At 39.3% G+C, this 15,822-nt stretch overlaps 2 protein-coding genes across 3 annotated transcripts; both read right to left on the bottom strand.

The window, feature by feature from the left end:
* Window positions 1-219: 219 nt before the first annotated feature.
* LOC139939681 (alpha-1A adrenergic receptor-like) lies at window positions 220-4,058 on the bottom strand. Of its 2 annotated transcripts, none has more exons than XM_071935744.1 (2): window positions 3,225-4,058; window positions 220-2,946 (listed from the first exon to the last, which is right to left on the bottom strand). In XM_071935744.1, exons 1-2 carry the CDS (start codon window positions 3,960-3,962, stop codon window positions 2,857-2,859), a joined length of 828 nt encoding a protein of 275 aa, XP_071791845.1. In that variant the 5' UTR covers window positions 3,963-4,058; the 3' UTR covers window positions 220-2,856. The 2 variants fall into 2 exon arrangements, with proteins under 2 accessions (XP_071791845.1, XP_071791844.1); XM_071935743.1 differs by having other exon boundaries at window positions 220-2,558.
* Window positions 4,059-8,183: 4,125 nt separating this feature from the next.
* On the bottom strand, window positions 8,184-9,323 carry LOC139939331 (G-protein coupled receptor 52-like). Its single transcript, XM_071935118.1, has one exon. The coding sequence runs from the start codon at window positions 9,321-9,323 to the stop codon at window positions 8,184-8,186; it is 1,140 nt and encodes a 379-aa protein (XP_071791219.1).
* Between the last annotated feature and the right edge of the window lie 6,499 nt (window positions 9,324-15,822).

Below are 15,822 nucleotides of genomic sequence, written 5' to 3'. Positions count from 1 at the left end.
TTACGTACCATCCGAAGGACAAAGCAATGGTTAAGTGTCTTGCTTAAGGACACAAGTTTCAAACCAACGCGTTTGTGATGCCAAAAGAGATATTTAGACACGCACATTATTTGTCTGCATAGTAGTAGGCCTACATGTATTTGAACAATTCTGTTTTGAATACAAACTCAGTAAAAAAACATGAGCAAATGATGAAACCAAGCTAAAATTAGTTCTTGCTTTATTTTAATATAAGGCACAAAATTCGACCTTTGCTAGTCTTTCGCAGTAAATTTGTCAAATTATTTAGTGAACAGCGTCTTCTATTGGGTAAACTTTTCACTTTGCTGAGATGCACATGGACGCAATCTGAATGTAAATAAAAAAAAAATAATAATAAGATTCCGAGATTAGTCCATAAAAAAGTCAAGAAATAATTAAACTAGATTTTAAATTACACTTTAGTATCATAGTGTCATTTCTGGATTGCCGTTACGTTTACTTGCCGAGTATAGAGGCACATATACATCAATTAAAACATCTCCTTAAAGATTCTATGTCAGATTTTTGGCCGAATTGACCCAAACATTTTGATTTAAAATTCAATAGGTATTTTGATGGGGGTCGAGAAAGATACAAGCTTTCATTTGAGCCTTTGCTCGAAAAAGTCCGCCAATTATTAGTAACAGTGAAATAAAGTGCTCAAAATTAGTTTTTGTCGGGATCCCAACAATATATCACGTGACCATTTCTTATGTGTTTTATAAGAAACGTTTTAAATTTTTGTCGTGGTTCCTGACCATTAAAAGTAAAAGTTAAACTTTTTTTCGTTGGAGCGGGTGATACTCTTTGAAATACCATTCACTCGAAAAAATCTATTGTTTTAATGTTGGGGCCAAAAATCTGACATCAAACAAATGACGAACATTTCAAAAGGTGCTGGTGTTCTGGGGATATTGCCCAAAGTCTGGTGCGGTAGTGGCCATGCTGGATGAGTTATCCGTTAATGGGAATACACTATCTGAGAAAAGTTTCATGCATAAACTATTTCTCAGAAAGAAATATTTTTGAATCTCTTCCCTTAAACAACATTCATTAAAAGAAAATCGTTTCTTAAAAAAAGGAGATAATATATAAATATATTGTCAACAACTGCAGTGCTTCTTGTAGTTTTATGGGCATTAATTTTTTGAGTAACTACTATGGTAGGCCTATATACCATGACGGACTCCCTTAGAATCCATTGGTTGTGTTACACAGCAATCTTGTTAACTGGTGAAGTTTCACCTAGCGATGTATGGTAAACATTATTAACAAATACCTCAGACAGTTTCGCTATTCCTATTGGTGGATAGCGCGTCACGTGGTTGTGTATAAACCTTTGTTTATGACCAGTAAAAAGTGTTGAAACATGGGCGTGACACGCAAGCTTGCACCTGTGGTTATTAGACAGTTTTTTTCATTCCTATTGGTCGAGAGCAAAGGCCGTGACAGTTGCGCCACATCACGTGATACGCGCACAGCATTCCCTTACAAGAAGTTGTTTACCCGAGGGCCTTGACTGGGCCTTACCATTTCATAGCTGGAGGGGTGTTGTGTTGAAAGAAATCATTGAACAATTATTATAATGTTTGCATTTATTTTACTTTTTGACCAAAAGTGTTGATGTTTTTTTTACCGAAAAGGTATTTATGAATGGGAATCAAAGTGTGTTTAATCGGTTTTCAACTAGTGGTTTAAACCAACCGAGGCCTGGTTCTTGATAATTTACCTCGACTTCGCCTCGGTAAAATTATCAAGAACCAGGCCTCGTTGGGATTAGGCCACTATAGTTGAAAACCTCTTCACCACACATTGATTCCCTTAATTACTCATCTTTCAACATTTCCTTTAGCTACAATGTTTTTAGTTTGGTCTCAATAATTAGTAATAATTATTCTGTAAATGATATTTCGAAATAAACCCTTAACCAAAAATTACAAACAGTTGTTTAATTAATATTATCTATTTATTTTACTGAGTTGGAATATCGACACAATCTCTTTAAAGGCATCGGACCATATTGGTAATTACTCAAATTAATTGTCAGCATAAAAATTTACTTGGTAATGAGCAATGTAGAGCTGTTGATGGATACAACATTTAGAATCCTACCATAACCATTCGTATTAAGAACTTATTTTATACTATTTTAAATACACTTTATACCGTGTATTACTACTTAACGATATGCGTATTTTCTATACAAGAATGACTCTTTATGATGACAATTGTTTCATAGAATGCCAACATTTCATGATTATTTAGTATTGGATTCATATATCCACTAAATATTGGGTACAAAATGAGTGCATGTCAAATCACAAATCATGGCGTGAATTTACGACCATTCCATTTTATGAGACGAAGCCGAGTAAAATGGAAAAGCAAGATTTCACCGGGTGATTATATTCTTCTCCATGCTCTAATGATCACCGTTAGGACAGGCTGGTTTCGGTGCACAATGGTTGCTGGTATGACCCTATATACAAACGTTGTGACAATGTTGTTGTTTGTTGATGCATCGGGCCGTGGATTTGCTGTAAAACATGTTGACAATAATAAGAATGAGCTGTCACCTCAAAACGCAGGATTTTACAGACAATGATCAAAAATCAAACTTTTTAAACTTCTTATAGACAAAACATATATATGTACTTTATCTTTAGTTTCAACTTTTACAGTAGAGTTCAACTCTTCTCTTCTGGACTACCCATGGGGTTTCAGTATTAACAGTTTTTACACGTTTGGTGTACACAAAGTGTCGTAATTTCCTAATTTTCTCCGGTTGGCACATACTTTCAAAATTCCCGCTGTTGACACCTTTTACCTTAGCTTTTACAAGTTCAGACGATTTTGCATGAATGTCCTGGTGATATATTGTTGATATTGTCCCCAGACGTATTCGGTTCCACGTTGATGCCTTTGCTGCAGATACAAGAAGAACAGTCTAAGTTTTTTTCCAAATCGTTCAATCGACGACAGCACGAAGGAGTAAGTTGCTCCCAAATCTCTTCGACGCGGCTGTGAAATGTTTTGTTCATCACAAAATAGATGATGGAATTGATAAAACCGTTTGAAACCACCAACCAGAAAACGAGAAAAAATATCACTTGGGGGACAACAAAATCGAAAGAGATGGTTGTGACAAATAAGCACAAAAATGGAAACCAGCAAATTACTATAGCGAATGCCATAACCCTTACCAAATGAAACAGTTTGATGGTCCTGGGTGATGTTCCTGCTGGGGTTGAAATGGTGTCGAGACTCCCCGTGGATGGTGCAAGTTTGGCAAGCCGTTTCTCGTTCTGTTCTAACTTCTTACTAACAATCACTGAGGTTATGACAATAACTATAAGACTAGGTAGTACTCCAACAAAGAACAATAAGTATGCAAAAACAGACATATCATCCAGTCGTGGAACGCATGCGTACACAACGCTAGAGAATGTTTTCCTTAGGTCACCAACAACGTAGACCAACACTGTGAGAATCCATCCTATTACGATAAGTATGAGCGTTTTTCTTTTCGTCACAAGTCTTGAATATTTGAGTGGATGGGCGACTGCTATGTACCTCTCAATACTCATTAGAGTCAACGTGAATCCGGAGTTTGAGAGACAAATCTGCATTGCGTATGCGGAGATCAAACAAACGGTGTCTCCGTACGGCCAGGAGTCCGGACTGACTCGGAGAGTAGCGGACGGGTAGATAGACAGGGCAGCAACGGCGCCCGTTCCTAAGTCAGCCACGCTGAGTGACAGCAATAAGTAGCCGTGACTGTTTCGAAAGGCCGGTGTTGTCAACAGAACAGTTATATTCATAGTGTTTAATACCAAAGTCAGAAAAGCTACGCCAATAATGAAAATAGCTTCTAAAATACAAACGGTATTGTTTGGGCACTGGTAAAGAGAAGAACTATTATCAGCAGTAAAATTCCCCATGGTTGATATTCGCAGTTGTCATCTTTAGAAGCTACTCGTGGCTTACTACAATGAAGCTTTCTGCCATCATTACCTTCAATCCATGACTACGTTTATTGTAAAAACGTGGATACTGTGTTTGTGTCATACAAAAAGTACACCAACACCAACACCAACCCAACTCTTTTCCTATACGGATACGGATAATACGATAACCGTATCCGTTCACGTTGGATATGCGTCAGATTAAGTTATGTAATCATAGATTTATGTGTCAGGGCCCGGGCCAAGATAAAGACACACGTCCCAAATCACATTTCACCTCCTTCATTTCACATAATGCACCCAAACCAAGACAAACTGACATAACATGCAAGTACATGTACAAGTACATGTAGCGTATACATGATACACACGGACACTGCATGTAGATGAACGAAAGAAGCGTTCCATGTTTTGATTGGTGGTCCGATGTGATTTCTGTCCGCTCCACCCACTTCACCTCAGACCAATCAAACACAGATATGGGATGCGTTCGTTTAGCTTCTCTTGGTCATCCCGGTGTCATGACAAAAACTGTTTACTGGCAATAAGTGTCCGCTCATTAGCATATTGCGTTACGTCTATGACGTCACATTGTTTACGGAAGCTTGCTAAATAGTGTCCGCGGTTAGCGTGCATCATCGTTGCGTGCTTTGCTTGCTTCTTTTTGAACCTTTTAGTTTTGTTTTTGTAACGCTTTTCTGCTTGTATTTGATTATAAATATTCGTATTATTTATCATTTAGCAGTTTCACAATTCTTACTTTTTAACCTGCACTGTTTAATTACTCAAGTAAAATACCAAGACATACTTCTGAGCTATTTTGTAACTTGACTTGTATTTACTTGAACGTTTTTTGGTTGTATTTTATTATAAATAATTCGTAATATTTAGGACAATCACTGTTTAAACCTGCACTGTTTTACCGTAGTAAAATACTAATCTTGACATACTTTGGATATTTCCTGTTTTGAAATTGTACTTAGATAAATATCTTTATATTTCTTAATTCGTTTTTCTGTAGTCGGTCATATCTGTACGTTGTTCGAACGGTTTTAGCTTTCCGGCGTGTTCAGTTCTCCGGGTGACCTCTCAGATACCGCCGCGAGTACCCTGGCGAGTAATGTAGTTCTCTCAGCAGTGACCCCACATTGTTTATATTACGATTCTTTTCTGTGTGTAGTCACATAATCTCTTGTCCTATCTTTACATGTGTTCATGGGAACAACTTCAGGCAGGTCACACTCTGCTTGCATAAAAAACAACTCATACGATCCACGCGTTTGCCGCTAGTTGCACTCGACTCGTGGACACCGCCAAGACAGCTACCGGAGGGTAACGGATAACTCAATACGGCACTAAAAATGGACTACTTTCGCTTGCTGTGCGCAGGCATCGCATGACGTAATAATACCGTATTTGGTCATTCGGAAAACTGAACACAACGGAAAGTTGAAACCGCCACACCGGTGCGTTCGAATAGCTTTTGACGTCATTCCAGGGGCTCACCCAGGTCAGCCCCCAATGCCTGCTTGTGGATGGGTCACTTGGGGGCTGGCCCCAGGTAATCGACGTCACTACGAGAGCGGTGAGTGGTCGTTCGTTTAGCTCTTGTCAGGGGCTCACCCGAGTGAGCACCGCGGGGTAGACCCAGGGAAGCTAAACGAACGCACCCATGGAAAGCTCACCTCACTGCATGTTCATTCTATGACGTCATCGTATCCAATGAAATCACTGGTTCTAAAAAGCAAGTACCTGTCTTCATCCTTGCGGATATACTAGTCTTCGTCAACGTAAACCTGGCCTTACACTGTGTACTCTTCATAAACGGACTATGGGAATTATGGGTCAGTGAGTATTAAGCCCGGTTCATATTTTATGGGAATGCGAATGCGAAGCGAATTTGACATGAATTTGACGTCAAAACCTTCATTTCGCAGCGATATTCGCAAGTGAGTTGAGCAAAGTTGAACTGCTGCGAGTTATTCTTCGCGAATTTGTGACGTCAACATGCGTATATCGCATTCGCATTCGCAGGAAGTATGAACCGGGCTTTACTTTGGTAAACAAAAGTGTCAGCCTTTGCATACGCAGTAGACACATTTGAGAGAATGGTTTTAAGATTTAAGCTTAATGTGAAAGCAAGAGCAGAATAAGTTCGTAACGAGTAGCAACAACTCACTTTCGATCTGAAAGCTCACTGATATCAATGTTCATATAAACCAGAACAAGTTCCAAGAGTTGTATACGTTTGAAATTATGTGAAATATAATTGTTTATATTTTGAGAAAGTTTAAAACACAAAATGATAGTTCACACAGATTAAACTGTATTTCTCAAGGAAACTGACATTTGATCAATCAGTAGTTTGAGAATAGTTGAATAACAAAGATGTATACTGGAGAAATATTACAACACAGAATTTATTTATTTATTTGTTTATTTATTTATTTAAAGATCTGTAATGGTCCAGTGTAATAAAACAAAGGAAAAAAGAAAAACCTTACATAAAGCCATTGGACACTTTCGGTACACAGTATTGTCCAAGGCCCACACTTCGTGTTTTACAACTTATATATAAAATAACAAACCTGTGAAATTTAGGCTCAATCGGTCATCGGAGTCGGGAGAAAATAACGGGAAAACCCACCCTTGTTTACGCACGTTTCGTCGTGTCATGAATTGATATTGTTTTAATGTTTTCTCAAAAAGTAAAGCATTTCATGAAATAATATTTCAAGAGAAGTCTTTCACCACTACCTTCTGTAGACCCTGAAAGTTATTTGTAAATCTGTGAACATTTATTTTTTTTTCTGTACCGAAAGTGTCAAATGGCTTTTTTTATTCAATACAATAGTCAGAGTAAAAAGATTTTACAGTTTCCAAAAAAGAGGATTAAAGTATACATAAAAACTGATCTGTTTATACAGGCGGACGTGCGCCTATGGCCTCATTTTGGGTGAAAAATTATGACGTCATGCATGAATATTAAGAGAAGCGTAAGGAACCCATCCTAAGATAGGACGCGTTACTCGTCCGAACTCGAGATACGACCTTTCCATGTAAGATTAATCCTAGCGTTTCATGAAATCGGCTGCAGTGCCTTTAAATCATCATAACAAGTTGGGCTCCTGTTGACAATTATTATACATATGTCGCACAAGTGGCCTTTTGTACTAATTTGACTTTACCGGGCATTATTTGTGTGTTGATACACACATCATCAATGACTTTTTATTTCTTCTGTGCCTCAGCGCCTTTGAGCAAACTTTTGATTTAGGCGCTATGTAAATTACGTTTGATTGATTGATTGAACTATTCGAAATGTTTCATTATTCATGCTCGACAAATACATCGATCACTGTCGGAATGATTAACAAGGTTGTGAATTGGGCTGGCTTCGGGCGAGCCTGAATATCTGACGTCACACTTCGAGGCTCGTGAATTACGCCAAAGATCTGCTGTTGAGCCTACGTCATTACCACTGAGATGACACAGAGATAATGGTCAATCCCGTCCATAATCACCTTTCACCTACAATAATTTCACGTGGAGATTTCAAATTCTACGTATAAATACCTAAGACAGTTTCGCTATTCCTATTGGTGGAGAGCGCATCACGTGGGTGTGTATAAACCTTTGTTTATGACCGGTAAAAAGTGTTTATTCATGGGTGTGACACGCGACCTTGCACCTGTGCTTATAAGACAGTTTCTTCATTCCTATTGGTCGAGAGCAACGGCTGAAACAATGTGCCACATCACGCGATACGCGCGACTCGCACAGCATTCCCTTATAAGGAGTTGTTTACCCAAGGGCGGCGGAGGGCTTTACCATTTCATAGCTGGAGGGGTGTTGTGTTGAAAGAAATCATTTAACAATTATAATGTTTGCATTTATTTTACTCTTTGACCAAAAAGTGATGATGTTTTGACCGAAAAGGTATTTATGAATGGGAATCAAAGTGTGTTGAATCGGTTTTCAACTAGGGGTTTAAACCCGCCGAGGCCTGGTTCTTGATAATTTACCTCGACTTCGTCTCGGTAAACTTATCACCACACATTGATTCCTTTAATCAAAACTTCATAAATATTTGCACACTGCATACTTCCATATCTGTGTTTTGATTGGTGCACTGGCAAACGTCACCTTGTGCCAATCCAAACACAGACTGATATGGAAATCACTGCACTTTCTAGTTCATTTTCCAAATCCCTCGTTGTCGACACCCTGTACTTTTATTTTCACAAGTTCGACAGAGTTTACATACGTGTCTTGTGTCTTATTGGTATTGTCCCCAGACGTATTCAGTTCCACTTGTATGCCTTTGCTGCAGATGCAAGAAGTACAGTCTAAGTTTTGTTCCAAATCGCTCAGTCGATGAAAGCACGAAGGAGTAAGTTGCTTCCAAATCTCTTCGACGCGGCTGTGAAATGTTTTGTTCATCACAAAATAGATGAAAGAGTTGACATAACCATTGGAAACCAGCATCCAGAAGGTTAGAAAAAAGATAACTTGGGGCACATCGATGTCGGAAGAGATGTTTATGACAAGTAAACACACAAACGGAAACCAGCAAACTACTACAGCGACTGCCATAACCCTTACCATTCGGAACAGTTTGATGGTCCTGGGTGATGTTCCGGGAGATGAATGGTTGTCTTGACTCGAGGAGGATTGTGAAGGGTTAGCACACCGTTTGGCGTTCTTCTCCAATTTCTTTCTGACAATCATTGAGGTTATGACAATAACTATAAGACAAGGTAGAGCTCCACAGATCAATCCGCATGCGAATACAGAATTAGCGCCCAGTGGTGGAATGCATACGTACAGAAACCCGGTATACATGTATTTCGGAACACTGACAACGAACAGCAACACTGCAGTTAACCATCCTATTGCGATAAGTATGAGCGTTTTTCTTGTAGTTACAAGTCTTGAATATTTGAGTGGGTGGGCGACTGCTATGTACCGCTCAATACTCATAAGACACAACGTGAATCCAGAGTTTGAAAGACAAATTTGCAAAATGGATGCCGAGATCAAACAAACGGTGTCTCCGTACGGCCAGGAGTTCGGACTGACTCGGAGAGTAGCGGACGGGTAGATAGACAGAGCAGCAACGGCACCCGTTCCTAAATCAGCCACGCTGAGTGACAGCAATAAGTAGCCGTGACTGTTTCGAAAGGCCGGTGTTGTCAACAGAACAGTTATGTTCATTATATTTGATATCAAAGTCAAAAAAGCTACGCCAATAACTAAAATAGCTTCTAAAATACAAACGGTGTCGTTTGGGCACTGGTGAAGAAAAGAAATATTATCTGCAGTAAAATTCTCCATATTTTCACCTTCGCATTCGCAGTTGGCAGTATTCTGAGCGTCGTACGTTTGCACAATCAACTTATACGCCTGCTAATGACAGGACGTGCGGGACTACTAAGTATTGACATCAAAAATTAACCTTTTTCCAGCAGTATAGGCCCAGTGCATTAGTTGACTCCCTTGTAAATATTGAAATCATCACTATAGCAACATGCTGTCAGTGGTAAACCGAGAGATAAATGACATCGACCAATAATTAGGACCACAGTAAATGATTGACGATCTTGCTGATTTAACTGTAGACATATAAGTATGGGAGATTAGAAACTGACAGCACTAAAGTGTGAAAGGAGAATATATGACCGTTCCCGAAACGGCGACTTCGGCTAGAGCTACGGCTAGATCAGCGCGTCTGTTAGTGTTGAAGGATAGGCAGACATGCGCGATGTAGCCGTAGCTGTAGCCGAAGTCGCAGTTTCGGCCTGATTTGAATTAAAAACAATGGGAAACTTTAGACTATCTGCCTATCACCAATAGAGGGCGCTCTCCATCAGGTAATGTCAGCAACTAATAGGAATAGGAGAAGCATGAGTGACGGCCACTGACAGCAAATACCTTTTGTTTTGCGTGTCTTTGATTTTGTATTTTAGATTTAGCCAAACTGTATTTTGTTTCTCATAACACAATGCCAGCATAAACCACATTGTTCTTGAACAGGACGTACTGGACACAATTTCCCCACGGATAACAAGCGGTGTGCATGAGTTTTTGGGAGTGTTTCTTCTAGGGTAATTCGCAAAAATTCCAAAATGCTGACCTACCAAAAAATGAGAAGAAACTTGAAGTTTAGTTGTATGCCAATGTATCTGATTTAATTTTCAAGAGGCTGGGAGACTTCTAAATATTGTTTGAGTATTTTTGCATGTTTAGCATTAACCATTGTTTGCTATAGGAGTTGTGCACCATAGACCTTTTCGCAAATACTGGGGCGCGCGCGTAAAGCTTGGAATTATATGCATTGTGGTCTAGCTGGTAGCAAAATTTGATTCATATCTATCCCACAATGCACCTCACTCAACAGTCTGCGCTTGCGCATTGGTATTTGCGCTAAGGTATATTGCCTGGTAGGTCTGCTGCCCTCTAGTGGCAGAGCATTCAAAAAGTCTCCCATTGTTCAAACTGCATGGTATCCCTCTGTGGCTGAGGCTTAGCTTCCGATTATCTCACCAGTTCTACTAAAATTGTGTGGGGGTGACTCCGCCAACCCTTTTGTGACGCCAATCGAGGCAGTCTTTGCCTCGATCGAACATCGAACACACGTAACTCCAAGTACATTCAAGTCCTAGTCGTGTATTTTAATGAATGTCTTGAGTTGTTGTATCGACATTTGCGTACAAATCTTCGCTCCAATGCAGATCCTTTTCGCCTTACTTTTCCCATGACTCACAGTAAGGAGGGAGATCGAACATTCACTGTTTCAGCTGCTAAAGAGTGGAATGAACTTCCCTCCTATATCAAATCTGCTGAAACAGTGAGCGTGTTTAAGAAGATTCTCAAAACATACCTCTTTCCTAATTGATTTTTTTTTTTCTATTGTTGTTTGTTTGTATAATGTTTAATATATTGCTCTTTGTAAACGTTGTGATATGGTTTTACCAAGCGTACCTAAATGCATAATAATAATAATAATAATAATAATAATAATAATAATAATAATAATAATAATAGTCGTGAGTTTTACGTTTCGAAAAAGTTTTTTTCTTGCATTTTTTCCGGCTATGTCGACCAGGTGTATTGCTGCTGGATGCAGCAAAACAACTAAAGATGGGGTCAGTTTGCAAAGTGGTCCGGTCGGACGTCTTTTCCAGCGCTGTGCAGCAAACACTTCGAGCCGTCGTGCTTTGAGAATCCGGAATACACTACACATTTTGGCATGAAGAGAAAAGTTCTTTTCTAAATCATGACGCCATCCCAATAATTTTTCCAGCATAGTGGGGAAATCAAGAAAGGTACCTGAAAGACGTAACGAACCTAACGGAGCATTTGCCTAACGTGAAAAAAAATCAGGTATTGTTTCAACTTTGAGGGCATGTTTTTAGCTTGCGCCAAGCGTCACTATCTCGTGTTGGCACTGCATGCAATTGATCGCGCCTCGATTGACGTCACGACCAGCGCCCTCTCGGGTCGGGCTTATTTTCAAATTTGTAAATAACATGGAAGACTAATTTGTCAAACCTTAGTTAATTGTTTATTCATATTCCACTCATCAAAACACATATTTAGTGACTAAAGCTTTATTTTGACAAAATACCACTTCCAGGTGACTCAGTTTGGAAGAGTTCGGAGAAATCGACGGCTGCCCATCTCCATTTCTTCGATTTAATTTTCTTGTTAAAATTATCGTGCACTCAATTGAATTCCTTTTTAAACCATGAAGAATCGAACAGATCATTTTGTGCGTTGTTTCGACATCATTATGGGGGACGAGAGTGGGCTAGAGGAGCAAGGGTTAGCCTCCACCGCTGCGCCACTGTGAGCCTATAATAATAGTGCGCACTTGGTGGTCATAAGAGGGACTTCAAAAATAAATCGACGGCAAAAGTCGCATTTCACTACTTTATGGAGTTTTACGTTGGGGAGATTTTGTTTCGTCCATTACTTTAGTTTAATATAGTCTACGACCATAAAAATGACATATGTTGTTAAAAATGTAATACTAATTAACAACATATATATAAGTAAAAATAAAGTCAACATAATAACGAAGAAAAACCGATATTTAAACTTGACCTCAGGTCAGGTTACTTGTAAAAAATTAAGAATTTGTGCCCATCTCCAATCACGAAACTTACGCAGACGCTTGTTTTGGCCGCGCGGGGTGGGAAGCCTTTTCATTGGTCGGCTTCCTCTTTAAAATGCGTCACGCGTTTATCTAACGCCCTTGCGACCATCGTGCGTCCGCGTATAAACCAGCTTTCAGTAGTTTCACATTCGGGCGTAGATTTACAAAAGGGGTTTCAAAACATTTAAGATCAAACAAACATCCTTGTCCCAGAGTTTTACTTTTGTCTATACATAGACTTTAACCGATAATTGTGTATTTGTTTAAAAAGCTAAAACTAATTTAAACAAGCTCTAATGCGTATTTTTGTTGTTCAGATTCGGCATTAAAAAAAAATTATAGCAAAGATTTGATTCATAAAAAAATTAAGTTCTTCAGTTGTCGTGTTTTCTCGCTCCGGTGCGCGCGAGACTTGCACAGTCTATTGAACCCAAATGATTCTCACGGAGGGCGCTATAACATTATCTCTTTCAGAGCCGTATATTCTCCCAGATGACAAACTTTAACGAGTCAAACTCCATACAAAATGTTGAGAATTATAGTTGCTCTCTCTTGCCGAAATCAAACCAGAAAAGAGCCCGGTCCAAAGGTCGCATTTACATTCCAAACTTTAAGTTTTGAAACAAAAATTGCGAATTGGAAGCTTACCAATTCAACAACTATTTAAACACCTTTGATCCTGATTCCCTATGGTGTGTCACTCCGAACAGCCTGCTGTTAGTGGCACAGGAATAGAGTGTAGTTTTGTGTCAAGAAAACTTCCATTTTATTTAGCGAGCCAACCTATGCACTTGCACTATAGTTCTATTGTATAATGTGCTATTGTAATATTAGAGGTCAGTTTTTTTTATAGGCAAACACGTCCTGAAGCTTTGTAGGCGTTGGTCGGTTGGTTGGTTGTACCATTATGGTACAATTGTACTATAGTTAAAGGAACACGTTGCCTTGGATCGGTCGAGTTGGTCTTTGAAAAGCGTTTTGTGACCGTTTGTTATAAAATGCATATGGTTAGAAAGATGATTTAAAAGTAGAATACAATGATCTACACAATTATGCCTCGAAATTGCGTGGTTTTCTTTTTACCTCGTCCAATAACACGGTCGGCCATTTATGGGAGTCAAAATTTTGACTCCCATAAATGGCCGACCGTGATAGTTCGCGACGTAAAAAGAAAACCGTTCAATTTTGAGTGATACTTGTGTGGATCATTATATTCTACTTTTAAAAGATCTTTCTAACCGTACACATTTCATAACAAACGGTTTCAAACGCTTTTTATAGACCAACTCGTCCGATCCAAGGCAACGTGTTCCCTTAAACGCTATGAAGCACATATGCAGGTAGGGCCTAGTGTCAATGTGTTGACACCTGAAAACTTTAACCATGGAGAGTTATACTGGTGACGTCAATTCTTCTGCGTGCCCAAACGATACCGTTTGTATTTTAGAAGCTACTTTCGTTATTGTCGTAGCTTTTCTGACTTTGATATCAAATATCATGAATATAACTGTTCTGTTGACAACACCGGCTTTTCGAAACAGTCACGGCTACTTATTGCTGTCACTCAGCCAAGTGCTTAACTTCCTCATTAAACTGTATCACACAGGAATTGGATACAGTGCACTGAACACAGCTCGGTCTGCAGTATCAGCATTATGCTCAACAAATGACGGTGTATACCTCTGGGCACTTATCCGCTAATACGGCGTTTTATGAAGGGTGCCTTTAAAGGCAGTGGACACTATTGGTAATTACTCAAAATAATTATTAGCATAAAACCTTTCTTGGTGACAAGTAATGGGGAGAGATTGGTGGTATAAAACATTGTGAGAAACAGCTCCCTCTGAAGTGCCATAGTTTTGGAGAAAGAAGTAATTTTCCACGAATTTGATTTCGAGATCTCAAGTTTAGAACTTAAAGTCACCTGGAAGCTTTTGTCACTAAAATATGTATTTTAACGATAGAAATGTGAATAAAAAGGTAACTGAGATTTAAAAATATTAGTTTTGATTGTATTTACAAATTTACGAGTAGGCCCCGACCCGAGAGTGCGCTGTTCGTGACGTAATTCAAGGCGCGATATTTAAAGAAAAAATTTGTAGTCAGGCCCCCGTACATTACGTCTGGGAACATGGCACATCATAACAAATATAGACACGATTTTACACACATACGTACATTGAAACTTGAACATGTTGAACGCCTAGTGGTTTTTACAAAAGCTATTTCTGCTATTTTTATTAAACTATGCGACTTTTTAGTGACCAAATGGGTTGTAAGATGTTGGTCTGCCTACGTATTCTTATAGAAATACGGCCACGGAGCAGACTGCACGCACGCACTATGGCTGCTGTATAATTAGTCTTGGTGCAAGACGTTTCTCGTTTTCTTATATCACGCACACCGCGGCCAATTCACCGACACCGCGCGCAACGACTAACCTGACTTACTGTGTGGAGTTTGGTTGTTTTTAGGTAAGATGTGTTCGCTCGGCTTTAAAAACTGAAGCTACTGGTACGTGGTGCAATCTCATGTGATCCCTTCGTGTTCATGATGACTACATAGAATCTCCATCAAACTTCAACTTCTAGTTTCGTTTAATTTTGAGATTAAACCACTAGTTGATTCCCTTATTATTAGATAAAATAATATGTTTATAGATACCCACTACAGTTGGGACAGTCATTACTCTAGTTCGGACTGGGGGTCCCAACTGACTGTCCCAACTGTTAATGACTGTCCCAACTATAGACGATGTGACCTCTGACGTCACCCGAAAACCATAACATGATTCGCGCGCATGCCACCGGGCAAAACCTTTGTGTTGTGGTAGCCAGCTAGAAAACACACGCAATCTTGACTATACGCGTCTTTTTGCCCGGCGAAACATGACGTGTACAGTGTGTTGTCAACAGAGGGCGGTTTGAATGTAAACGTAGGTCACATCGTCTATAGACCTTTCGTTTGCAACGTCATAGCCCGAGTTTTGCCAACCAAGATTGGAAAACTATGGAAAGCCATAAGTGCAAGACAAGAAAAGATCGCTATTTTTTTGTAACAATGAAACCAAATTTGTTGATTTTTTTTTAACAAAACAAACAACTTGTTATTAGAAGTATTTTATTTAATTTTAAGTTTGCAGGAAATGTTGAATTTTGTGAAAACATCTGTTTTACGATTTAGTGTTTTACTAACACTCGGCCGACCATGTCAACAAACGAAAGGTCTATAGTTGAGACCATCTAGCATGCTTATGGTAGACGGTCTCTTTTGTTATCTTGACTAACGCTGGCTTTACGCAAGCTAGACAGGCTCTTTTTTGTTGTCTTGACTAACACTGGTTTGGGCGGTCGGGCCACCATACCCATGAAAAACAGCAGGGTGCCATATCAATTGATAATGTCATCGTCAGCCAATTACCGTCAAGGACAACCATGTTGTCTAATGCTTGCTTTTTCGTAACGGGAGTTTTGGACTACCGGTGGAAGTCGCTGTATCCTGACTGGACTATAGTGGCGATCCGGTCTCGCGTTTAACATTTCCAGGTAGAACATGAAACAATCTATCAATGTACACGTATACTAATTGGGGACTGTTGGCGACATTCATTACAGGACAATCCGTCGTGTTTTTGTGAAAAAAATTGAAGCCTTTTTAGACGTACAAATTTCTCTT

The sequence above is a fragment of the Asterias amurensis genome, chromosome 7 (assembly GCF_032118995.1).
Source record: "Asterias amurensis chromosome 7, ASM3211899v1".
Taxonomy (NCBI): domain Eukaryota; kingdom Metazoa; phylum Echinodermata; class Asteroidea; order Forcipulatida; family Asteriidae; genus Asterias; species Asterias amurensis.
Note: the sequence above shows the minus strand (reverse complement) of the source record. Positions and strands in the feature narration are given on the sequence as shown.